Genomic DNA, 26,828 nt, shown 5'->3' with positions numbered 1-26,828 from the left:
CACCTCTTTCTTTTAAAGCAGCATTCTGAAAGGTGCACCCAACATTTATGTTTGTTTTGTTTTGTTTTTGCAGAGGTAGGGATTGAACCCAGGGGCAGGCTACCACTGAGCAATACCACCAGCTCTTTTTATTTTTATTTTGAGACAGGGTCTTGCTAAATTGCTGCAGCTGACCTCAAACTTGTGATCCTCCTGCCTCAGGCTCCCAAATAGCTGGAAATACAGGCGTGTACCACCACATCTGACCACACCCAACATTTCTGATTACATCTTATTGGCTAGACTTTAATCACATTTGTCCACACCAAACCAGGAAGATAGGCTAGGAAATAATCTTTTGTTATTCTAGGTAGTCATATCCAGCTCATAGTCAAGAGTTTTACATTAAGAAAGAAGGGGAGAACAGACACTGGGGAAGATAACTAGAAGTGTTTCAAAATGCAAATAGGCCAGATAGATTTTGTTAATTATTACGGTAAATTTGCTGTATTAGTTTTCTATTGCTGTGCAACAAATTATGGCAAACTCCTTGGCTTAGAACAGCCCCTATGTATTACCTCAGTTTCTGTAGGTCAGAAGTCTTGCAAAGCATTGCTGCATTCTCTGCTCAGTGTTTCACGAAGTCAAAAGCAAGGTGTAGGCTCGGCTGCTACCTTCCTTACTGGAAGGGAAGAATCTACTTCCAAACTCATTTAGAATTCAGTTCCTTACGGTTGTAGGAATGATTCCCTGGGCCCTCTGTTTTCCTGCCAACAACTGAGCCACTTTAATCTCTCTGATTTCAGTGGAAAAAGTTCTCTGAGTTTAAGGATTCACATGCTTAGATTGGGCACACCCACCTTATCCAGAATGATCTCCCTACTTTAAGGTCCATAATCTGAATTACATATGCAAAGTCCCTTCTGCCATATGACATAACAGACTTACAGGTTCTAGGGATCAGGGCATGGACATCTTCAAGACATCTGTGTCATACATAGTCTTTAAACGTAAAGATGACATCTTGTGGAGAAAAGACATCCAGCACAATACACTAAACTCATGGAAAATGTGTGGGCTTGAAAAGTTCAGGTTTTACCCAGAAGGTAAATCAGTTCCCAGGTCTCAATCAAGAGTTCAGTGATTAATAATCCAAAATTTCCTCAGCATTAAGATAATATTCTTCTATTTTCTAAATTAAAAATTTGGTCTGAAGTGAGGTAGTATTCATCTCTGGGGTCTATCAACCCATTTTTATAATAGTTTCAGGTGTAGGTTAAAAATTTTATACTCTTCTTGGGGCTGAGGTAATGGCTCAGAGGTAGAGTACTCACCTAGCGTGAGTAAGGCACTGGGATTGATCCTCAGCACCACATAAAAAATAAAATAAAAGATATTGTGTCAATCTATAACTAAAAAATAAATATTTAGGAAAAGATTTTATTTTCTTCTTAATGATGTGTTTGCTTTTCCAAAGTGTTTAAAGCTTTTAGAGGAATTGACACATTAGAGGCAGTTCTATTGAAATATTTTAGAAGGACTCAATTTTTATGATTAATGTTTAAATAATTTCCCTTGTAACAGGTATATATTTTGATTTGTTGTTTATATAAAGTATTCAAGTGTTTTGATGATTTCTGCTCAAGAATGTTAATGAAATATAGAGTTAATAAATAAAACCCAGGTGATGGTATGTGTTCCTCTCTAGGTACCAAAAGCTCCTCAGACTTAAAGGATCCTAAAATTAGAGTCCAACTTTTCACCTTCACTCTGCCTGCACCATGGCAACTGAGCACTACACAGGAAGGTCGCACTGATGAAGGATTCACTGTGGATCTAAATCCATAGCCTCCCACCACATCTGACCCCGAATATCCCGGGCAGTGACCCTCTGGATGCCTTTGTTAGCTTCTTTCCTCATCCTCTCTGGAATCCGCCTGCAGCCTTCTGTTCTTTCCTTTGACCTTTTGCCCTGGTTGCTGGTCCCGCTGCCAGCTGCAGACCCCCTAAGAAAACAGACTCATTTAGGCAGGAGCCTTCCCCCCATCACACCCACAAACTCACCTTCCTCCCCATCCCTGCTTCTTCCTGTCTGGTTCAGCGGAAACCGAGTCCCTCGTGCTGTCAAGGCGGCTATCTTCATCCACCAGCCATGGATTCCATTCCCTCCAAACATACTCCTGTCTTTCCTGTCCTTTCTGCTCACTCCTTCGCCTCAGCAATTTAAGAGATCAAGTCTCTTAAATCTAAAAGGGAAACAGGTATGGAAGTAGCTTTACATACAGATGCAGTTACCCTCAGCTCTGTATGCACCTACGGCTGGTCAGCATCATCTCATCTCCCCCTTTGAGCCAAATATCTTACTACACATGACTGAGCTGTCCAATCACTCGTCTGTTAATCATTGTCAAACTTTGGCCTCCACTGCTCCACCTAAGCTGGCCCTCAATCAGTCACTCACAACTTCTGTCTCACTAAAGTCCACAGACACCTCCTAGTCCTCCAAACATTTGAGCCTGTTGTCCACACCTTCTTAGGAAATCACTTTGCACTGACTCTGTGACTTCCCTCCCTGGGTTCTCCCTCCACCACATGCCCATGTCCCAGCTTTTTTTTCAAAATTCTGTACTGCTGCCCTTTTCTGAAATGTTGGTGTTTCTCAAAGTTCTGCCCTAGAATTTCTTCAGTTCGAATGCGCTCTCAGTAGCACCAATGTCCATCCCTACACTGACAACTTCCCTGTTAACCCTATCTGGGCTCTCCCTTCTAAACCTTGGAGTCACACATCAACTGTTCCTTGATAAAGACAACATGCTGAAACCTGAACTTAGAGACTTGACTCTAAATCTGCTCTCCCTTTCTTGTTCTCTTTGTCTGTATATGTCCAAACCAGAAACTGGTCTTTATCCCCATGGGCCTCCGTCTCCTCATCCATATCCATTGGTTCTATTCATTGCTTTCCATCCACCCTGGCTCAAACTACCAACCTCTCATCTGGATTTCTATAAAAGCCTCCTAACTGGCCCCTTGGCCTCCAGTTTTCCCTTCTCAGCCCATTCTCCATTTGGGAATTGCCATAATGATCTATCTAAATAAACTTTGCTGCTACCTAAAGCCCTTTAGAAGCTCCCTGTGGGCCCCAGAATGAACTCCATATTTCTTAACATGCTTTGAAGACCCTTCCCAATCCAACTATTGCAATGTGTACTGCTCCATTTTTCATCATCTACAAGCATGTGAAGACCTAAGAAACAGCACCACTTAGCTGAGGGAAAATGGCACTCCTTGGAAAAGAAAGTGTGATATTTGAAAAACACAACAGGACCAAGAGAATTATTCTTAGATCCTACAGAGGTAAACCAGGGCCTGTTTTAGTTTGTGAATCATCTTAATCTAAGCTAATGGAGATCTTTTTTTAACATTTATTTTTTAGTTGTAGTTGCAAACAATACCTTCATTTTATTATTTATTTATTTTTATGTGGTGCTGAGCATGGAACCCAGGGCCTTGTACATGCTAGGTGAGTGCTTTACCACTGAGCCACAACCCCAGCCCTTGAAACAGAGATCCTAACTGATACTATATAATGCCTTAATAAAAGATGGAGAGGCCATAAACTAAAGATGGGGGAGTAACTCTAAAAACAATGTGAATGTAACAGGGTGAGAGCAATGAACATAGTGGTTAAGGTGGTGGGTATAGGAGGCAGCATTCAAATTCAGCCTCTCACTTAGCAGCTGCACATGACCCTCAGTGAGTTACTTCACCTCTCCATGCCTCATTTTCTTCATCTGTAAAATGTATACATTAATCATATCTGCCCCACAGGAATAGGAAACACTTAGAACAGTGCCCATCACAGAGAAAATACTCAATATATGTAAGTGTCTGTTTCCATGTGAATTAGTAAACGAGTTGAAACTTGCATATGTCCTGGGGAATCTTCCATAATCCTAAAAATGTAAGTAGAATATTTGTTTTTGCTAGTGGCCCTTTACCTGTTAAAATGTTTTCATCTTCCAGATTATGAACACAAGGACTTGGTAAATGGTGTGTGGGAGAGAAGATAGAGCAGGCTTAAGAGGTCTTAACCTTTCAGATGTTTATGTATGGGTTAACATAGGAACAGGATGTCTTTATAATTTGCATTATCTTATGAGACTGTCCACACACTGGCTACTTTATAATTTCTCTGTTGGAGACCTGGAGAAGCTCATCTGCCCATGCCCCTGCCTGTGAGAAGAAAAAATTGATAGGTGTAAACATAATAAGCAGTGCCTTATAAATCTCATTATTCGCCCCTCCAAAAATAGAAGGAATCAGAGATTTCTACTCACACCTTGTAATGTTCAATTTCAAAAAAGAAAAATCTCAGAAACCAGTGTGGCTAAATTCTAATTATTGCTTAGCTTCATCTAGAATAGAAAATAAAGGGATTGCTGAGCCTTCTGCTTAAGAGTTCTAAACCCTTTGCTCTCTGACCTGTGCCAAGAGTGGATGTACTACTTTTGGTGAATGGGCTCCAGGAAGAATATTGGAATGGGATGTGAGCTGAGAACCCAGGCACCAGCTTCATGGACTCCTGTGCCACAGTATTTCCCTTACTACTCTGTACCGTACTTGTTAATTCAATTGTCTTTCTCCTTTACCCAACTATGGGCTTCAACAAGGCAGAGATTTTGTCAATCATATTACATGCTATCCACCCACACCTAAACAGAGCCTGGCACTTAGTAGGTGCACTATAAATACCAAATGAATAATGGTGTACACATGAACTGGGGAGTTCTCAGGAAAGGTAATTCCCTAGTGTTGGCCCATGCCAATGCCAGCACTAAGTGAAAAGGCAACAAAAAGCAGAGGCCAAAGGTCAGGTACCATGGCCAAGGCAAGAGGGTCTCAGAGCTCCAGGGAGGAGAACAGCAAGAGCAGGAAGCAGAGTGGTAATAACTAGCACATGGTAAGTACTTACTCCATACCCCAGCAACACACTAGCCTATTCACACAGATTATTTCATGTCTTCCTTGCACCATCCCATAATTTAGGAATTGTTGCCCTGTATATTTTTCAGATAGGGAAACAGAGCCTTCAGCAAACAGGCCATGTACTTATCCTGTTCCAGAATAGTCAATATCCAAACCTAGGTCCATCAGCTTTCCAATATAAGTCAAGCTAGTTTGGCACTTATGCCATTCTCCTAAGCCAGGAGCCATGTGTCTTCCGTACACCCTGCCCACTTCCAAGACATGAACTGGGAGAATGCCAACTTAGGGGCCCCAATCCTAGATTTCCCTCCCAGCTCTGCCGTGAACTAGTCAAGGGGGTCTTAAGCACATCACTCCCTGTACCTGGTCTCCACATCTCACACGAAGGGCTTGAGCCAGGTGATCTTAAAAAGGCACTATCCACCTCTAGAAGTCTGTAAGTCCAACTGGAAAACAACAGCCATGCCCCCAAACTGTCCCCACCCTCCTCACTGTCCAACTGAGTCTGAAGCTAAGAAAAAGAACTAAACATTGGGCTCCGGTTTAATGTTTATTGACAAATAAAATGGAAAAAAATTCATGAAAAAGGATATAAGATAAAAATGCAGTTAACAGAAACGTATACAGCTGGGAGGGTAGGGTGAGGTTGGACACAGTATTAGAGGAAAGAGAAGGCACAAGGGTGGGAGGCGAGGTATCTACTAAAAATTCTGCAGCTAACCTTTCAGTTTCTCAGCTGTCACCAAATCACTCACCCAATCACCTAATCCTGGATAGGATTAACAGCTGGACTTGGTTTAAGGATAATACTCAGGTAGTTTGTATACAAGTTTGGAAAATGGGGAGATAGAGGGAACGTGGGCTAGGGTTTCAAAGGATTCTCTTGCTTGAACCTATTGCCGGAACACTTTTCATAGTGAACTGTGAGTCAGGAAGCTTAACCATGGTCCAAGCTCAGCCCCCCACAAGCTGTGGGCAAATTACTATCCTTCTCTGAGCCCCTTTACTGTAAAACAAGTGGGCTGGACTCAATGGCAGGTTCCCTTCTGACTCTAGCACTCTGCCAAGTGTTTGGGCAACCTGAGAGAGGCCAGAAGTAAGTGTGGCCTAACTTCCTCAGAAATGAAACCACTCAGTGGCCCAGCCAGAGACACTGTGCTGGCCTTCACCAAAGACTGGTTGTTCATAGCAGCAGCAATTCAGAGCGGTGAGTATAAGCACACCCACCTGGGAGAAACTCACTCTAACTGCAAGAGTGACGCTTGCCGAGGATGGGAACTTGGGTTTGACTCTACACAGAAGGCAGATCCAGAGGACAGGGTGGGGGTGGGGTGTCCAGACAAAGCAATCACACACGACGTGGGGTCTCAGGATACGGTGAAGGCAGGAGTGGAGGGTAGTGGGCTTTGGAATGGTGTTGGGAGGTAAAGTCATGCCAGCACCTGACTGTGTGCCAGACGGCTCACTTCAGACACCTCCCCTACCCCACCTGCAACACAGAGGCCGGGGGCCCCTTGGTCCAGTAGAAGCAGCTCTTCAGGTAGAGATGCCATACTTGGCATCAAGATCCTTGATTCCTGTGGGGTCAACTCCATCAAAGTGGGGGCAGGAGTCGTCTCCATCAACTGGAGTCAAATGAGGTAGGGCACTCATTCTCCTGCCTTTCCCACATTGACAAATGGGTGGCTCGTGGCTGGCCATCTTCTTACCCTGAGCCGATACCCTCGAGGCCCAGGAGGACTGCCAGCCCTTCCTTAACAGCGGGTAAAGCTGAGCCTGGCCTTACAAAACTCACCATGAGGCTGAGGAGCCAGCTGCCTCCTCACAGCCAATATGGGTTTATGTCAGCAACAACCCCAAGGGCAAGGGCTTCCCAAATACAGACTGAGGGAAGGCACCCAAATTTGAGGTTTCTGTTTGGGAGAGGACTGTGGTTCCAACTGCGAGGTCCAGAGTCACACTGTTTCACCTTTAAGTCAGCCAGGTGTCTTTACACCTGCATGTGTATATAGGGGGAAAAGGATACTTGGGGAACAAGACAACCTGACCTACTTTTTATAAGGGGACTTTCTTCTCCCCAATGTAAAAGTGCCAGAGGCCCATATTTAACAGCCTTTGGCAAATTTTCTGAATACCCCCAATTGGGGGTTCTTCCATAGGGACACTAGCCCTAGTTCAAGGCAATTCAGCAAAGCTTTATGAAGCAACATTTCTACAAAAGGCACAACTGAAGCCCCTCAGGGCGCGAGCACAGCTGAAGTAGGGGTGGGTTGGGGGTGGCCTAGCAGCAGAAACCCAGGACTCCTGGGCAGGGGCCTCCACAACTGTTCCAGCTCACTGCTCCAAGACCTTGAAGGACAGGGGTGTGCCATTCTTGGCAAAGGCCTTCATCAGACTGCTGGGATAGATGCATCCCAGCTTCTCTGGGGTTGGGAAGCCCCACACTCTATAGAGCGACAGGCTCAGCCGGTCCCCGATATAGAAAGGACCCACCCATTTGGCACTGCTGCCATTCCTGGGGAGGGACAGCAAGAGTACCTGGTCCCCCACATTCCACTCCTTCTCCTGGCTCTCCCGTTTGAAACGCCGGTTGTCAGCCTTCTCACTTGCCTTTTCAGCCACCCTGCAGTGGAGATCCAGCAGCTCCCTAATCAGCTGTAGCAGGAAGATATCCATCTTAAGCCCTTCGATGTTGGCACTGCTCATCTCCCACCACAGGGGCTCACTCACCCTCACCTCACCCCCAGTCAGGACCTGGAAGGGCGTGGCCTCCGAGGAGGAGGTCCTGAAGGCCAGGTGCAGCAAGGGCAGGGAGGCTGCCCACTTCTTGCCATGTAGGAAGATGAACTCCTTCAGGGCCCTCTTGAATTCCCAGTAGACCTCTGAGCTCGCCAGGCAGGGGAACTGGAGGTCCCTACTCAGGGTGGTCACCTGCGCTCCCAGGGCCAGCCCACAGCTCACCAGGACATGCCGGGCAAACTGAGGGCCCTGGGCCGCCTCCAGCCTCACAGGAACACCCCACCTGGCAAATACGTGCTGAAGCAATACCTGGGCCACAGCCACATGTGTGTAGGGCCTCAGTGGGAACGCTTCCACCCACCTGGTGTTAGGGTCAGCCACAATGAGCACATGCTTGTGGCCCTCCTCGCTTACAGTTACTGGACCCACCACCTCTATCTGCAGGTTGGACCAAGGGGCAGTAGACCTGAGGGGCCAAGGTGACTCAATAACCTTCAACTCACTGCCTACTAGATTGCGGGGGATGCAGAACAAGCAGCTCCTGCAATAATCTCTCACATGCTCCTGCATGCCAGGCCACCACCCCAGCAACCTCAGCTTCTTATAGGTCTCCTCTGGCCTCTGGTGGGCCCCCATGGGGATGTCATGCACCGAGAAAATCAGATCCCTCCGGAGTTGTGTTGGGACTACCCAGACCCTGGGCTTTTTATCTCCCTTGAACATCAGCAGACCACTCTCCTTATCAAGGCTGAGGGAGTTAAAGGCAGAACTGAAGGGGGAGGAGCCAGATAACTTCTGCCCAGCCTGCAGCTTGGTGATGATATCAGCCAGGGTGCTGTCACTCAACTGTAATGCCAGCAAGTTGGGCTTCTTGCCCATAGTATGGGGAGTCACTACAGGGACTGGCACATCCTTTGGTAAATTCCACCACTGCCCAGCCCCTTGAGCACCCTGCTTGGCCAGGGTATCCACTGTCACAGCAAACAGAGAGCCCCGGTAGGAGGTTCGGTAGATAAATGGAAGGGATGACAGACCAGAAGTGAGGGATATGATGTAGGAAAGCAGGCTTGGGTGAGGTAGTGGAGCCCCATCAGAGGATAGGAAGCCCCGCGCCCTCCAGAGGGGCAGGAGCTCCCAAAGGAGGCTGAAGATCCAGTTGCAGTGGGTGAGGAAAACCACCGGGAGCTGGGACTGGCCAAAGCGCTCCAGGCCACAAGCCACAGCTGCCAGGTGGGCATAGGTCGGTGTGTAAGGAGAGCAAGAGAAGGACAGGGAGACCGGGGCGCTGGTAGGAGACAGAACATAGAGACCAAAGCCAGCACACCACTCATCCTCACGGTAAAAGCAATAGCCGGACATGTGGATGCAGACAAAAGTGGACAGGTCAGAAAACGGAGGCAGAACCTGGAAGAAACGGGGCATTGAGGAAGCTGGCATTAGTAGCCGGTTTTCCCTCAGCAGGCCCTGGAGAAGGGTCAATTCCAGGGCCCTCTTGCCCTTGTCCTGTACCAAGAGGGACCATCGGATTAACCATGCTTTGGAAACCCTGCGGCCCTCCCTTGCCTCAGGGTCTGCAGTGGTCCTGGAGGCATAGCAAAGGTCTAGGACCACTGGAGTGTCTCCAATGCAGCGGGAGAAATGCTTGAGGGCCCAGGCCACCGCATAGGGGCTGTCTCCACCTGACTGGGGACCCTCGCTCTCCTCGTCGGGGAGGAGGGGTTTCGAGGTGTAGGCGATGGGGTGCTTCCTCCCTGAGTGTTCCTGGTGGAGGATGGCTGTCAGAGCCACTTGGCTCACCATCACCTCCAGGCGGAAGGGCAGCTGGGAATTGGGGGCCGTCAGGCAGAGAGCGGACACCAGGGCTCGCTTCAGGGCCAGGAAGGCCTTTTCATGCTCCCGGTCCCACTGCCAGTCTGGCTTCTGCTTTAGGAGGCTGTGCAGGGGGCCCATCAGGGCTTCATAGTCAGGGATGGCATCCCGATGGGAATCCATGAACCCCACAAAGAAGGAAAGCGCGGTGAAGTTGCTGGGGATGGATAGCTGGGCCAGCTGGGTGAGGACCTGCTGGCAGGGAGCACCCCCATCCCAGGGGATACCCAGGTAGGGAGAGGCCACACCTGGCAGGAGATCGATATCTAGGGCCCCATCAGAGGGGTCGTGGAGACTGAGGCACCGGAGGATTTCCTCCGAAAGGGAAGGGCACTCGGCTCGGAACACTGATGCCAGGGAAGAGTCAAGGTCATCCCCCTCCTCTTCCAGCTTTGGCCACCCCTGCTCCTCCCTCGGCTCCTCTTCCTGCTGTTCTTCCTTCTCCTCTCTGACTTCTTCCACATTCTGTGGCTCCTGCAGGGGCCCATCGTCAGCATCATCACTCAGCTCAGAGCTGCGGGCTGAGCTGGGAGGAAGGGTCTTCCACACCTTCAGGAAGTTGCCAATGTCTGTGTCCAACCTATACCAAAACAGGGAGGAAAATAGGGGGAGGGGGCAGCCCCACCCAAACATCATCCAAGGGAAAGATACTCCTCTGGATGCCCCCCAAAGCCTTACCTCATTGTTAAGTATCCCTGAGGCTAAGCTTAGCGCCAGCCTCCCACATGGCATGGTCTAAGGCAGGGCCCTGCCAGCAAATCCCTGCTATAACCCCTGCATCCGCCCTAACCTCAACTGTAAAGATTCATCTGTGCTGTGATGACTCATCAAATCAAAACATCATGGACTGAGATGTATTCAACCTAGTTTTCAACCAATGATTTGACCAAAGATGACTGGCAGCTTACAATCTACCCCAGGATAAGCATTCCCAGGGAAGATCAACATAGGAAGGAGAGCCCGACACTCAGTAAACAAACCTCAGCCTCACTTCCAAACTGGTAAAATGGCCCAAGAGGAAGTGCCTTGTTCGGAAGTTAAGGTCCCCAAGTGGCCCCAAGGCATTGGAAGGTGGGCAGCACGATGGCTCAGGTGAATCCAGAGGATCAAAGTTATTGCAAATCAATTCTGCCCACACCAAAAAAGTAACCTCCTAAAAGTCACCTAAATCTCAAATTCCACATCCAGAAATTGAGAGTGGTCATTGGTATCTAACTCAAATTGTGAGGACCAAAGGAGATACTAAAGGAAATAGCATATGCTCTAGACATAGCGTCCCCTGGACAAGAATGAAGCTTTCATTGCTACGTCACTGCCACATCAGCACCAACAGCATAAAAGGGAAATAGTCAAATGACCTTCAACCAGAGCATCAATAGATCCGCTAGATGGGGACTCACATAATGGAATACTATATGGTCATTAATGAGGGCTACATGATTTTGCACACATCTGAAAAAAATAATAAAATGTTGAGTGCAAATGCCAGTTGTAGAAGGATACACACAGTATTACAGCATCTGTGTAAAATGTTAAAATCTTCCTTACATTGCTTATGGAGGCATTGATGTATGGTAGAACTATAAGGTCATGAAAAGCAAATCACTCTGTTCATTTTAAGCAGTAGACAAATATTGGCTAGCACTAGAAGGAAGTTCTGGTCAGTCCTAAGGGCACCTAGGAGGCAGGGGAGGCCTGACCTATTACCTGTTTGGCTTCTTCAGAAACTCATCCAAAGTAGGGCCATCTCGGCCCAGTGGATCATCTGGTACCATGAAGAGATTCCCCGCAAAGGTGAAGGGCAGAAGGCTGGAACACAGGAGAGAAAGGGGCACCGTCATAGATGAGCCCTTAACTCACCCACACCCTGTTGCTGCCTGTCATGGTGGCTGAGGCCCCCATCCCCCCACAGGTGCTGTGAACCCTATTTCAAGACCCCTCTCTTTGCCCCAACATCTCCCCTGCCAGGAGCTGCCTGACATCAAGGGAACCAAGTGGCTCAAATCCCTAGGGAGCCGCCTCACCGATTTTTGACCATCAGTTTCTTGGAATTATTCATCAGGATGTGAATCTGCTCATTGGTGACAATGATGCCATCTGTCTCCTCTGCCAGCTTTACCATGAACCTGCAGGGAGAAAGGCCCCCTCACTTTCTGGGTCCCTTGGGAAAATGAACTAGCAGCTCCACAGTGAGGTGTCAGACAAAAACACTGTCCCTCATAGGAAGCCAAAGCTCTGGAACACATGTGGGATCACCAGAAGTCTACTGAAAGAGTAGACTTGTATGCACATGTCCCCAACAATATATACAAACCCACCCCCTTATTACACATGCAGGCACAGAAGCCCACCCACTCACATTCACATCTGCCTATTTACTACTTGGGTTTTTGCACCCGTTAAATGAAGGCAAATAAAGCTATCCCAGATTGCTTTGAGTATTGAACCTAATGAGGTGATGTATTTAAGTGTCTAGCTCAGTGCCTGCTGCATAGCATACACACGAATATTCCAATATTCTTCACCAATGCATAACATTTATATATATGCAAAGACATATATAATATGCTAATGGATATAACAACGCATACCTGAATAAGCAAACCCATTTTTCAAGGCTCTCCCCTAAAGAGAGCTGTAACCAGGAAAGAAAACAAAGATGACCTGCTTCAGCAATGCTGGAGGACTACCCCAAGCATGCCATTCCATAAGTGCCCAGCAGAGGGGGCCTTCTGCAGAGAAGGCAGCTTCCCTCACACTTAGGCCTGAATTTAGAGGCAGTTAAAGACCTTACCCAAGGGCTAGCTCCCCAAGGATGGATGCCTAAGTAGACCTGTCCACCCCTTCCTGGGATGAAAGGCTGGGTGGATGTCAGGTTGGGAAAAGTAGGGGAGAAACAGAACTTCTCCCTGCCCAGCCTAAGTGAAGCCAAGACTTCTGTCAGCCTGGCATCAACTCCAGCCCAAGAGCAGGACTTTCCTTACCCCAACAGAGGCAGGATCACAGGCTCCCCTAGGCTCACTACTCCCATAGGCATTCTGGAAAGTGGGTAATTATGATCCATAGGCAGGGAAGCAATCAGGGTTCAGGTAGACCAGGGCCAATCTAGCTCCATTTCCAGAGCCCTGCCCAGGACACCATCTATATACAGCCATATGCCTCCTCCCAATGCCAGGGCTTAGAGAAGGAAAAAGACTGAAGCAGTTCCTTGAGACATGAACTTCAACCCAAACTGGTAATGTCCAGGGTACCTCTCACTCTCACTTGAAGCATAAAGTACATCCAATCCAAAGCAGTGTATGTAGGCACACAGGCCATGGTGGAAGAAAGCCAGCTAATTCATGGAAAGAGCACCAGAGTCTCAAAGCCAAGAGCAACCCTTGGGCTTGGGTAGAGCGAACCTTGGTAGAGACCTCTCCCCTCTTATACCCCACCTCACGCTCTAGGGCATGATTCCATGACACATTTGCCTCCATTTCCCCCAGAGAAGATGGAGCAGCATAAAAGATAAATAGTCAAATGACCTTCAACCAGGGAATCAATAGATCCACTAGACGGGGACTCACATAATGGAATACTATATGGCCCATGCTAACTCCACCTGATACCCATCCAGGCCCAACTCCTGGTCCCCACAGAGGCCTGGGGTGTAGTGTACCTATAATCATAGGTGGTGATCTTCTTGCCATTCTCCAGCTGGGAAGGGGTGATTGAAAGCATCTTGAGTGAGTGGAGCTTCGTCAGGAAGTGGCTCTCTGGCAATGAAAGGCAGAGGCAGAGATGATCAGAGGAGAGGAGAGGTGGGAAAGGCTATGTTGGGAGCAGGGCCAGAAAGGGAGGAGAAAAGCATGGTGATGCTGGAGGGGCTGGGCATCTCACCTCTCACCCTCCGGTTCTTCTTCAGCTGCCAGGTGGGCACAAATACAGTGACTTCTCGGTGTCCCCGGTTCCAGAAATACTGCACTGCCATGGCAATGCCTCGGCAGGAGAAAAAGTGCTGGAGGCCATGCCTGTGGGGTGATAGGAGGTGAGGGGGCAGCTTCCCAAATGCAGGAGAAATGGCTCTGCCTCACAATTCCTCCCTCAAGGCCCTGGGACAGCAAGCAGGCAATGCCAGGGGACCAGCTTCAGCACCAAAGACACCGACAATGCCCTGCTCCCTTATCTCCATCCTCAAACATTCTATGAGCAACTACTGGGCACAGGGCACTGCCAAACAGTGTGTGTGTGTGTGTGTGTATGAATTTAGGATCATTGAAGACAAGAAGAGGTCAAATGCAGACCTTCCATCCAAAGAGCTCAGTTTAGACCTTAAAGCAAACAAAAATCCTCTAACCACCTACTGTGTGCTGAGAGTATGCTCAGCACAGATCACTACTCTACCATGTGGCAAATTAAGTGGTCTTTCATGGATCTATCCTAATATCTCTACAACAGTCGGCACCGTGCAGGGAGGGCCATCTCTAAGGAACAGCGTGGCCAGGAAAACCTTCAGAAGGGATCTGGGCTGGGTCTTGACATTTGGGCTAAATGTTTAAAAGCTGGCCTGGGCAGAGCATGGGCCTTGGCAGTGGGCAGATCTAAACCCAAAGGACAGCGGAGCCCCTGGCTAACTCAGGGACCTGAGGCAAGATTCTCACCTCTAAGCCTGTTTCTTCATCTACCTAAAAGGAAGAAGAGTAACCTGCCCTGGCAGCGCTGCTGTGAGGATTCAATGCCCACTGCTGAGTGTGCAGTGGCCACTTAACACATGCCATCTCCCACGAAGGCAGGCTCCCTTCTTTTCCTAATTCAAACCCTATGCCTTCCATATGGAGGCCAAGAAAGGATGCCCACACTCAATTGTCCAGGGATACCCTGCCCCAGCTCCCCAGAATTCCCATGCCACCCTGCCCCATGGCTACTCACACCATGGCCACACTGCTGCCGTCAATAACCACTCGTCGCAACTCCTGGTTTCCAGGTTCCCCTGACAAATTCAACTCAAAGGGTGTGTTCAGGGCCTCATGGTACCTCTGGAAACTGGTCACTGTGTGGCTTGCCTGGTGGCGAGATGGCTGCCTTGGGGTGTCTTCCCAAGCCCCCAGGATCCCCTCCATCAGGAACGGATGCTTGCTGCTGAGGGATAGGGTACTGTTGGGCTGGGGACCCTGCCTTCCAGCCGCCTGGCCCTTTGGTGAGGATGTACTACCCCTTGATGAAGGGTGGACCTCACTCAGAAGTTTGGCTACATCCAATGTGGGCCCTGCATCTGTGGGCACTTTCTGGGGTGCAGGCGTCTTGGAAGCTCTGGAGGCTTTAGAAATTGCAGGTGCTTTGGGGATCACAGGTGTTTTGGGAGCTGCAGGTGCTTTGGAAGCTGTAGACCCTGATTTAGGCACAGGCCTGGCTTGAGCTTTGGGTGTTTGGGGACCTACAGGTGATGTTTTCATTGCAGGCATCTTCTGAGCTGTGGGAGTCTTTGGAGTTGCAGACAACACCTGAGCTGTCAATGCTGATTCCGATACCGGTTGATCCATGGCTGCTTTTTCAGTGGTGGGCATCACAGAAACTGCTGGCTTTGTTGGACCGGAAGGCACTTTGGGAGCTGCAGGCTCTGTGTGTGCTGCCGGCATCACTGGGGCTGTAGGCACTTTGGGAGCTGCAGGCAGTCCTTGGATTATGGGTGGGTTTTCAGCTTTGCGCACTGCTGCACCCAGGGGCACTTTGAGAGTTTCAGGCACTGTCTGAACTTCAGGTACTAGCTGGGCTGTCAGATGACCTTGAGCCATGGGCCCCCCTTGAGCTGTGGGCACCTCTTGCTCTGTGAGCATCCTTTGCTCTGAGGGTCGTGCTGGAGAGGGCCCCTTTTCTAGGCCCTTACAATCCAACGGCATTCTTCCTTGATCCCCAGGCTCACCTCTAGCTTGTAGTTGGGGTGCAGAGGTCAAAGGTGGCCCTATCTGTGGAAGTCCTGGACTAAGTTTGTCCTTTACAGCAGAGCCTGCTGGGACCACCAATAAACTTGTGATTTTAGGGGAGGTCTCTGGCCTTGGGAAATTCCGTAGGGCTGTCTCTCCTCCCAGCTCCCCATCCGGTCTACAAGCTGGGCTTTCTGCACTGGGCAGAGGAGTCAGCTCCTTCTGCTTCCACTCCAGATTTAAGGGCAAAGGATTCTGCCCTGGCAATTTCAGCTGAATGGGGCCCAGTGGCCTCTGCCAGAAAGGGAAATTGAAGCCCGCCTGGGACAGGAGCCAAGCCAGGTGGAGAGAATGCAGTTCATTGATCCTCCAGAAGGTTGCAGCAATAGCCCCAGGCCACAAGGGACCAAAGGCTGGCCCTGGGGCCCAGGCCTTCCAGGATGGACACACTCCCAGGGCTGACACAGGAGCCTGGAAGGGGAGTTTATCTTCCACCCTCTGGACCTGTCTTTGCTGTAACAAGGTTTGTGAGTGGTTCGAAGAGTCTTGGCTGCTGCTGGCTTGCAATGGCCCCTCCTCTTGAGCGCGGTCCTTACCACCTTGGTTGCTGGAACCGACCCTGGAGAAAATTCAAGTTCGTTGAAAAGGTGGGAAGGCCAATTCAATCACAAACTACCTACTAATATTTCACTGGGGTAAGGGAACAGGATTAGGGTCAGAGAAGCCAGACTCATTCTCCAGAACTTACCGTACCAGCTGGTTTGCTGTCTCCTGTTGTGTGCTCTGGGTTGGGATCAGGGACCCAGTGGCTCCTAGGCTGGTTAATCTCTTTGGACTTTCCAGGCCCCCTTTCTGCAGGGTACCCATCTCCAGAAAGGACCCAGGACTCTCTCCCATGGACACCATGGCCAGGCCTTCCTTCTTTTGCTGAGGAGGGCAAATCAGCACCTCCTGGTTGGAGTGGGTGTTGGAGATGCCAAAGTGGCTGAGCCACTCAATGATGTCCTCCTTCCCTGCGGCATCCCGTACCAGGCTCAGCAGCAGCTCCTGGACTGCTGGAGGCAGCTGAAGGAGGTCCCCCGCATACTGGTCACCACGGATCCAAACCAGGGCCCCAAAGGCCCGGGTCACTTCAGCCTCCCAGATACCACGGGGAGTCAGCAGAGGGGCAGGGCCCCAGCGCAGCCGTGCCACCAGCTCCTCCAGCCAATTCTGGGTCATGGTGAAAGACTCGGTCAGCCCGCCCACCATCAGGGAGCCAGGGGGACCGGGCACCAGGTAGGCCAGGGTGCTCCAGCAGAGGCAGTCCAGGAAGAGGCCCTGGGCCCCCAGGAAGGCGCAGTGCAGCAGCGGCGGGTAGCGGACCTCCTTCCACAGCTCTGGGCTGCACAGGCCCTTCAGGTACTCCTGAGCAAAGTGGGGAGAGCAAAAGGAAGCCAGCCTATTACAGGGCTGCTACTGGCTCTGCCCTCCCAACCTGGAGGCCAGCTCCTTGGTAAGCATGTGCCCTCTGTTGCTTTCTTCCCCAGGGCATCCTCTCTCCCCATCCTGTCCCCTCACACACCCATTTCTTTTCAGGGAATACGAATAGAATCAGAGAGACCTAGATAGAGGAGAGGAGGAGGAAGACCCAGGATTGGAGTCAAGGGAGCTGGTTATAGTTACAACGTAGCCTCAGTAGATTAGGGTTCTGGGAAATCCAACATCTCCTCAGGGACTCAGTCTCCTCACCTACAAAATGGCAGGCTGAACTAGATATGTGTGGGTTCAGTCCTCCTCTGACATTCCAGTACTGTCTAACAGCACGGGGGGAAAGGGCCACACACCACTGGGCACTCTGTCAGGAACTTGGGCCAAGTTGTTTATGTCCCCCATCCACCTGAGTTTCCTTATCATAAAAAGGGGGATAATAATGGTTCCTGCCTCACTAGGCTACTTGAAGTTTCAGTGAGTTTATACATAACAAGTACTTAGGATAGTACTTGGCACAACCCATTTCCATTTTGAAGCTTAGAGGGCGCTATGCAGTTTGCCCAAGGGCACACAGCTCAAAGGTGACTGTACCAGGATCGCAGTCATGGCTGTCTGTCTGTCATGTCTGTCTGACTCTAAAATCAGAGCTCTTTCCACCTCCTCTGACTGACTGCACAGTGACTACCAGGTAATCCCGTGGGATTCTGGCTTAATCCCCCTCCAGAAGGTCTCTAGCACAACCTGTACCCGTAACCATGGTAACTCTGTTCCAGAGAAGAGAGAAGATAAGTTGCTGGGCCAGCGTCCAGGGGAGGGGCCCACAGATAATGCACAACATCTAACCAGAAGGAAGGCCTCTCACTCTCTGGCTGATCAAGTCCTCAGGTTCAGAGGGAAAGGGCCTGAGAGAGCTTGTGTTCCTTCACTCTTTGTCTGAGTTCCACCATCACAGCCCCAGGAGCTCCAAGGATGCATGAGCGCCCCACTGAATCCACCAGCCCATGTGGACTGCATTCAGTCTCATGTTCCTCCCTATCCCTGTGTCTGTGATAATCATCCCTCTTCCTATTTTCCCCTGATAGTTCCATTAAGAAAAGGTTGCTCCATTTTGGATCTCTAAGAGCCATCCTGAGGCCACACCAGCACCACAACCACCACCTTTGCTCAATATTCATGCCAACCCTCCCTGCTCAGGCTGATGCTTGCCTCTTCCACACAGTTCAGGCCGTGGATCTGCCACTACTTCCCCCAAAAGGCCTGAAATACACCCAGATGTAGCCCCTTTTTAACCAGTAAAAACCAGAACAAAATCTGAGGGACATCCCAAGCCAATCTCATCAGAGCCTCAGCTGGCCCCACTGCCCTGCAAGGGAGAATCTGACCAGGTGTGAATAACTCTCACCTTGACAAATGCCCAGTCCTGTGTACCCCACATTCCAGTGACATGAAAACAGTATGCAAACATGAAGAGGAGTATTGGGGAAGAAAAGTATAGATGGCCTCTTTCTCTTTTTCAAAAAGAGCTTAGAATATTTATTGTTTCCTCAACCATTGTGTGTGTGTGTGTGTGTGTGTGTGTATTTTTTGTACCAGGGATTGAACCTAGTACCTTTACCACTGAGCCACATCCCCAGCCCTTTTTTATATTTTATTTAGATACACAGACTTGCTGAGGTGCATATGGTTTTGGTACATTGCTGAAGCTGGCTTTGAACTTGCAGTCCTCCTGCTTCAGCCTCCCAAGATGCTGGGATTACAGGCATGTGCCACTGTGCCCGGCAACCATTCGATATTTTTAGTTGAAAGATATAAGAACTGGGATAATTTTCAAAACAATAAATGTGAACTAACATTTATTTAGAACTTACTTTGTGCCAGGTACTTTACATACATTATCTCATTTATTCCTCTCTCAGACCTACAAGAAAATCACATTATTATCCACCTTCCACACACACACACAACTTTTTTATTTATTTATTTATTTATTTTTGCTGTGCTGGGGATTGAACCCAGCAGGGCCCTACTCTGAGCTCAGTTCCCAGCCCTTTCTATTTTATTTTGAGACAGGGTCTCTCCAAGTTGCACAGGCAGGGTGTGATCCTCCTGCCTCAGAGTCACTGAGATTACAGATGTGCATCACTGTGCCTGGCATCCTTTATCCTCATTTAATGAGAAAAGAAGGCCACATGTTTAAGATCTCAGATAAGATAGGATACTAAGTACTGTGACCCCAAAGTCTAGGATTTCAACAGTGGTGCTATCCATTTTTTTTTAAAGAGAGTGGGGGGGGGGGAGAGAATTTTATTATTTTTTTTTTTTTTTAGTTATCGGCAGACACAACATCTTTGTTTGTATGTAGTGCTGAGGATTGAACCCGGGCCACACGCATGCCAGGGAGCTCGCTACCGCTTGAGCCACATCCCCAGCCCCCATATTGAAAGGCTATCCATATTGAAAGGCAAGAGACCACAAGGAAACAACAAGCATTTATAGTCCAGAAAATACCTAGAACAACTTTACTGCCTAGACCTCGCCCAGACCTTTTTCCTCCAAAAGAAGAAAAAATAGAGAAGAAATAGAAGCAGCTCGATAAATGCTGCAGATCAAAAGAAAAAGAGAGGTGTATTAGCAAATAGCCCAATGTTCCACAGGTCCTTTGCCAATTTGTAAGCTGAATAAAAAATTAACACCAAGTGTTATATTGTTCTATACTTGTCCCAAGGTGCTTTATCCCTTGACACCTGACTTAGGATTTGCCTTTCTCCTAAGTCAGTTTTCATTCATTGTCTGCTTTCTATCACCCCAACTGACATTGCAGAATACTCAAAACGCTAAGAAAATGACCGCACCAAGAAACTATGGAACTGGCAGTGAAGAGAAATAGGAAAAAAGGCCAAGTTCTTAGAGGGGCAGAGATATAGAAGCTCAACCCCCCCTACACACACACACACATACACACACACACACACACACACACACACACACACACACGCAGGCTAGGCAAGTTCCTCCCCACTCCTGAAGAGTTGTTTTCTAGAGATTTAAAATAAGGTTTTAGGATTAGAGGTTGATCAGCATACTTGAGGGTGCAGGCACCATATAGAAACAGGGAGGGAAGGAGGAGGAGGACCAAATAATGACATATGTAATGAAAACTGAATGCAGAGAAACTCATTCTTCCCATTTAAGAGATTCAGCAGCCAGACCCTGACCCTCTGGGTTGCAGAAAAGAATACATTCTGGGAAATCTGGCCAGCCCTAAAGCAAAGACTTAAGGACCATGACAGAGGTTCTCCAACAGACAATTGTACCATCAAGCTCCAAATCAACAAGCCTTCTCCACAGCCACAGCTCCCAGTCAGCTTTCCGTCCTTCACTATTAGTTAAACAAAGATTCCCAGGCATATAAGGAAAATGTCTAATGCAAAACACACAGAGCAACACATAAAGAAGAAAGAACAAACTGAAAGAAGAGAAAATAGGCAGGGAGAGGAAAACTTCAAAAAGTTTACTCTCATTACTCTTCTTGGAGAGACACTAAAGAATATGGTACACAGTGGTGAACACCTGTAATCCCAGCAGCCCGGGAGGCTGAGGCAGGAGGATTGCAAGTTCAAAGCTGGCCTCAGCAACTTAGAGGGGCCCCAAGCAACTCATCAAGACCCTACCTCTAAACAAAATACAAAAAAAGGCGGGGATCTGGGGATGTGGCTTAGTGGTTAAGCACCCCTGGGTTCAATTTCCAGTGCAAAAAAAAAAAAAAAAAACGCAGTACACACTAAATAAGAAGAGGATAGTGCTTTTAAAAAGAGAGAACACAAGCAACTGTTAGACATTAAAAACACAATAGCAGCAAAGAAAGACCCAAGAAAAGGAAAACAGACCCTCATGTAAAGGAGTCTCACTGGGAGACCTCAGAACATGAGGGAAGAGGGAAAACATCTCATACTACGACCGGCTCCAGAATAGCTTCAGACTTTTCAAAAGCAAGATGTCCATGGAGTAATGCCTTCACAGTTCTGAAGGAAAATAATTTCACACTTATAATTCAGAAATAATCATCAAACAAGAGACCTTCCTTCAGATATGAAACCTATCTGTTATGTAACCCAACATTTTTCCTCCATAAAATCTCTCTTAGGAAGCCACTTCTCTTAGTTTGATGTTTTCCACTTCCACAACAGAATACCACACACTGGGTAATTTAAAATGAAAAAGAAATTTATTTGGGTCATGGTTCTGGAGGCTGAGAAGTATGGGAACATGGTATTGGCATCTGGAAAGGACCTCTGTGCTATGTTGTAACATACCAGGAGGGCAAGATGAAGAAAGAAGCAAGAGGGAGCCAAACTTTCAGCAAGCCCACCTTGTGATAACTAGCCCACTCCCGCAATATGGCATTGATCCATTCTTGACAGCACAACCCTCATGATCTAAAGGCCCCACCTCTTAATACTATTATAATGGCAACTAAATTTTAACTTGAGTTTTGGAGGGAATATTCAAACCATTGCACCACTGCACAACAATTCAAACAAATCAAGAAGGAAAATCAAGAAGGGAGATCCAATGTAGGGAAGAAGCACAGACAATCTCCAGAATGATGGTGAAGAGAAATCTGAGTTTATTCATCCATTTAAAAAATCATTACTGACAACTCACTATATGCTACTCACTGTTTCAGGATGATGATTGTCATCACAGAGAGCAATGAGTTCAGATTGAGTATGACTCAACAGACAAGCGTGTTGAAAGCAGTCACCAGAATCCCCTTTGCCACAGCACCATATTTTGAACCTAATGATACTACTGATGGACTCACTCCATCAACCCAAGAAAGAGAAAGCCATGTGGTGCAGTAAACAAAGAATTGAGCGAAGAAAAAAGGCAAAGGGACACCAAAGAGAACAGTACACTGAAGTCTCAATATGACAGGTTGCCAACCTTGAAAGCAACTGAAGAAGGGATGTTAAAAAAAAAAATGGAACTAGATGAATACCTTGAATGGATAGATTGACTGCTATAGATTGGATCTATATCTAATGCCCCCCAAAGGGCCATGTTTTAAAGGCTTGGTCCTCATCTTGGAAGCTGTTAGGAGGTAGTTGAACTTCTGGGTGGTGAGGCCTAGGAGAAGGAAGTGGAGTCATTGGGAGTATGCCCTTGAGGACAACATTAGGACCCCACCATTCTCTATCTTTGCTTCACAGTCACCATGAGGTAAACAAGCTATCTCCAGCATGTGCTCCCAACATGATGTACCACACTGCCAAAGGTCCAAAGCGATAGGGCAAAGCAACTATGAATGGAAACCTCTGAAACTATGAACCAAAATAAATATTTCCTCCTTGTAAGTTGATTATATCAGGTATTTTGTCACAGTGATGGAAACCTTACTAACACACTTACCTTAAAAAAAAAAAAAACACCTTATAAGAATTAGTAATAGGCACAAAGAAAAACAAACAAATTGAAAAACAAGGAGTTCTTAATCTCAGGGAAACCCAAAAGTAAAAATAATATACTTCAATGCATAGATATGAATGATATGGGCATAGGTAAAAGGAGGCAAATAGTAAGTAGCGATTTGAGAAAAAAATGAAACAACTGTATTGGGAAGATAAAGGGAATGCAGTGTAAGGGAATTAAATCCTCACATGCAATAATTGGAAGTAAAAATAAAAACATCTAAAATTGGTAAAAATATGACATTGTTTATTTGTTTATGCCCCCCCCTTTTTTAAGGAAGTGGAGATGCATAAATGCCAGAGCAGATATGTCTATGGGGAAGGGCACCAAAGAGGGAGTTGGGAGGGACAGGGCAGTCACTAGGTTCTTTGTAAAATATTTTTCAAATTATTGGACTTTTTAAATACATATTATTTGATTAAAAAAACTTTAAAGCAAAAGAGGAATTAGTTGCTCACAACTCAGTTAGGTGTGCTGGTAAATGTTGCCCAATCAGCTGGGGGGTGAGGGGAGTACAGCCCTGATTTGTACATTTGCCAATGTCCATGGTTAGATACTCCCTCCATGGCTGTAAATGCTCCTCCATTGGCTTACCAAGTTCCTGAGATTTTGACCATGGGTCAGTAGGAGCCATGATCAGCACTCCCCTGACCACAAAAACTTCCATGGTTCTGCTCACAGAGGGAACCAGGATAGATCAACTATCATCTGATGGCCAAGTCAGAGTTGGCAAGCCTCATGCTGTCCTGCAGTTCTAGAACCATCTCCAAAAGTCACCTCTACTACTATCGGGGTCTTTGGGCTCCCCACCACCTCCCTCCATTCTCTCCTAAAAAGGAAAGAAGCAAACATGCCACTTTTCTTCTCTGCCACCAACCCATCCTCACATTATTGCCAAGGAGGGCAAAGGGGCTTGTCCTTGGGTTCTTCTAAACAGTATTAAAACTCTCCTCTCCACTTGCTGATTTTACCCAAGAGAAATCAGGCCTCCTCAGCGTTTGTTTTGCTGCCTGGAAATGTGATTACAGCAACATCCTTGATATTTTCTAAATTCCACTACTAAAAAAAAAAAAGAAAGAAAAGAAAAAAATAAAGGCACTCAAGTTTAGAGATTTTCCTGGAAACCCAAGTGCACAAAATCTAAAAACACACCCTGGCCAGGCCCTTCTCCAGATGATCCTATATACTTCTTGACCCCTCTTCCACTCAGACCCAGACAAGATCCACACTCCCACAACCCCTCCCCTATCCTGCAACCTCCAGTCTCACAAGTCCTCTTCACCAGTTGGCTTATGTACAGGAAGGTCATTATCAAAGTCAAAATTTCACATCTCTGCAGCTGGGATTTGGGATCAGCCACACCATCTCCCTGTGGAAATCACAAGACATCCTTACACTTGGGAACCATTCATACAGTATTTAATACAAGCCTCTCACTTTACAAAGGAGACAAAGACCCAGGAAGGGAAAAGGACTTGCTCAGTTTTACAGCTAGTTAATCACAGTAATACATGACATCTATCTCCATAGCTCTCTGCATTTTGCATTTTGAACAATTCATTTTGCACGCATTATTTCAGGTGACTCTCACAACTACTCCATGAAGTGGGTATTATATTCTGTTAAATAGATAATGAAAAAGGCTCAAAGGGAGCATATTATTGGACCAGGTAGCTCAATGAGGAGGTAGCAAACCGTAACTCAAACTCTCTGCACCACACTCCTCTATCTGGCTATAATATGGTGACAACACATCAAACCCAGATCTCCTAACCCTTAGGACAAAATTTTATCCTCCCCATCTTCTCTGTTCTCCTTCCCCCAGAGTTTCTTCTCCACTCATCTGTGCAGTAAAGAAGAGAGTTATCCACACTACATTCTCACCTTCAACAGTGTCTTGCAAGGGGAGGGTGGTTAAGGGAGCCACTGGATTCATTTAACATGGTTTTGGAGTGGGAGTCTGGGATGTTAGAACCTATGGCCCAAAGAACCCTGAGGAAGCAGTGAGAGCTAGAGCTGACAGGCCTGGAGAAGCCAACCCAGGATTTAAGCAAGCAGAAGGGAGCACAGCTTCTCAGAAAATGCAACCCCATAAAAGGGTGAGCTGTGTATTTCAAAGTAACAAAAAAGATTAGGAACCCAGACTTCTCTTGTTAACCTACCCATCCCAGCTTCCAAACTTCTTACTCTCAGGGGCTCCAGCACCTCTGTCTTGAAAAAACCTTCCCCTCCCCCAGTACCACTGTCAGAATTGAAAACCCTCTCCTCCCCCAGCACCTCTGTCTAAACTGGAAGAACTGCTGACACAGCAGCTCAACCAAGGGGCAGAGGGAGGAACTTCCCAGCCTGCCTGCCCTCCAGCTGACTGCTTTGGGCCTTCCCTACCCAAAGCCTTGACTAATTGGTTATTGGGACAGACCCACTTGCATGCAGGTGTGGGTGTCTGCTGGGAGGTGGTCTAAAGCAAAGGGAGCAGGTAACAGTCCTACCAGGATGAGATAAGGTAAGAGAATCTGAGTAAAGAAGGAGACATTGGCCACAATTAGAGGATGGGAAAGGAGAGGAGAAACTTGTGAGAGAAGCCAGAGAGACTGCAAGAGAGACAAGCTGTGACCTGGCCTGTCCAACATCCAACCCCACACAGCAGCCGCTTTCATTCAAATGCCCGCAGTTCTCCCAATCCCCTCCCATCCCCAAGGTTTAGTGTCCCAGAGCAGTTACATATCATCCTGAGCCCTACAAGAGGCTGCCTGGGACACCAGAGTATGAACCAGGGAAAACAGAGTCCTGTGTTCTGGTCTAACCCCCACCAACCCACACCTACTTGACCCTGAGGACTCCGGCAGGCCCCTTGACCTCTGATTCCCAATGTCTGATCTGTAAAATGCCAACAATGCTCCAAAAGTATCTGGAAGGGCCCCCTTTAGTCCCAGCAATCCCATGGCACCCCAAGTATTTAAGGAGACAGGAATGTAGGCCTTCCAGGGTCTTGGTGGAGAACAAAGAGGTGTGTTGCAGAGGCCACAAAAATGCAGAGCCTTAAATTGCTCCCCAGATGGAAAAGCAAGACAGTGAACGCTGGAACCTGGTCAGGGAAGGCCTGTGGGGAGACACACCGTGCCGGCTCTCCCAGCACACTTGAGGAACAGAAGTGACACGCAAGAGAGGGGTGGGGTAGAAGAGAAAGAAGGAACTAGAGGGAAGAGGCGGGTGGGGAAAGAGCCAGGGCTGCAGATCTGGAGAGACTGGAAGATGGCCCATTACCTGCAAGCCAAACCGCCCGACCTAGGTCTGAAGACCTCGGAGGACCACCTCTCCTCTGGGTGGGGGAGGAAGGGATCTGGCTGGGAGGGACGGGTGGGGCGTGGAGAGAAGCTGTTTACCTTGGCTTTGCCGGTGTTCTCCCGGGGCCCCTCAAGTTGCAGCCAGAAATAGGGGGTGTCGGGGCGGCTCTGGAAGGCGTTCAGCTTGACCCTGAAGATGCGCTGCACTTGCAGCCGCTGCCTCTGCACCCGAGGCTTCGATTTTGTCTGCACCATGAACCATTCCTGAGTCGGGGGGTCACCCCCAGACAAGAGCATGGCTGCTCTACCCTTCCCTAGAAAGAGGGAAACGACAGTGTCACCGGGGTCCCAGCTCGGGAGGCGCCCCAGCCCCCAGCCCGAGGAACCTAAGCCACGCCCCCTCCCTGCGGCGCGCCCCCCGCCACCGCCTCGGTCTTCCAAGCCCTGGGACCCACCCGCCACCGCTCAGACGCCCGCCCTCCCGAACTCCGTCCCTCTCTGCGGCTGCTCCAGCGACAGGCTCTTCCTGCCAGGGGTTGTAGCTGGGGGTGGGACCGGTCGGGCTCCCGCCGCCCTTCCCTCCTCCCCCCGCCCCCTCCCCTCTGCTTTCCCCCTCCACCACTCAGCCAGTCCCTTCTGGATAAACTCTCTGTCTGCTGGGTCGCTTAAAGGGGCGCGGGAAGCCGAGGGAGGGAGGGAGGGAGGGAGAGGGAGGACGGGAAGAAGGGGGCGGGGAGGGTCCTGAAAACCTCTGCCTTCAATCCTAGTTTGGGGCCCAGAGCCAGAATCCAGGGGTCAAAGTTAATTTCCTTCCACATTCCCCTTTCCCTTGTGGAAGGAAAGAGGAGGGAAGAGTTGTTCTAAAGGACCCTTTCTTGAGATTTGGAACTGGGCTACCTCCTCCCCTCTACCCCCAGGGCCACCCAGGCTTCCATAGAGAACAGGCACTGCAGCCACCCTTCCCGTGGTGGAAAGGGTTAAGGGAGTTCAGGGTGGGGAGCCCCGGGAGGCTGGGGACTGAGGAAACTCTGGGCTGGAGACCAAGCAGGAAGGAAAGGGGAATAGCACTGACTCCCCACCCCCACTCAAGAATGGGACAGCCTGGGGCTGGCGGACAGCCCAGAGC

General features: G+C 48.5%; 1 protein-coding gene across 1 annotated transcript; it reads right to left on the bottom strand.

The window, feature by feature from the left end:
• Positions 1-5,523: 5,523 nt before the first annotated feature.
• Positions 5,524-26,231, bottom strand: Nynrin (NYN domain and retroviral integrase containing). Its single transcript, XM_026406129.2, has 9 exons — positions 26,158-26,231; positions 25,802-26,016; positions 16,222-16,880; positions 14,482-16,092; positions 13,453-13,583; positions 13,232-13,328; positions 11,598-11,699; positions 11,281-11,382; positions 5,524-10,153 (listed from the first exon to the last, which is right to left on the bottom strand). The coding sequence occupies exons 2-9, from the start codon at positions 25,997-25,999 to the stop codon at positions 7,300-7,302; spliced, it is 5,754 nt and encodes a 1,917-aa protein (XP_026261914.2). The 5' UTR covers positions 26,000-26,016; positions 26,158-26,231; the 3' UTR covers positions 5,524-7,299.
• Between the last annotated feature and the right edge of the window lie 597 nt (positions 26,232-26,828).

Source organism: Urocitellus parryii, chromosome 6, assembly GCF_045843805.1.
Source record: "Urocitellus parryii isolate mUroPar1 chromosome 6, mUroPar1.hap1, whole genome shotgun sequence".
Classification (NCBI taxonomy): domain Eukaryota; kingdom Metazoa; phylum Chordata; class Mammalia; order Rodentia; family Sciuridae; genus Urocitellus; species Urocitellus parryii.
The sequence above is the reverse complement of the archived record's forward strand: the minus strand, read 5'-3'. Positions and strand labels throughout refer to the sequence as shown.

Coding starts and splice junctions, on each gene's coding strand:
- Nynrin (XM_026406129.2), bottom strand. CDS start 25,999: ATGCTCTTGTCTGGGGGTGACCCCCCGACTCAGGAATGGTTCATGGTG. Junction 16,881..25,801: donor AGAACACCGGCAAAGCCAAG/GTAAACAGCTTC, acceptor CACTTTGCTCAG/GAGTACCTGAAGGGCCTGTG. Junction 16,093..16,221: donor ACAGCAAACCAGCTGGTACG/GTAAGTTCTGGA, acceptor AATTTTCTCCAG/GGTCGGTTCCAGCAACCAAG.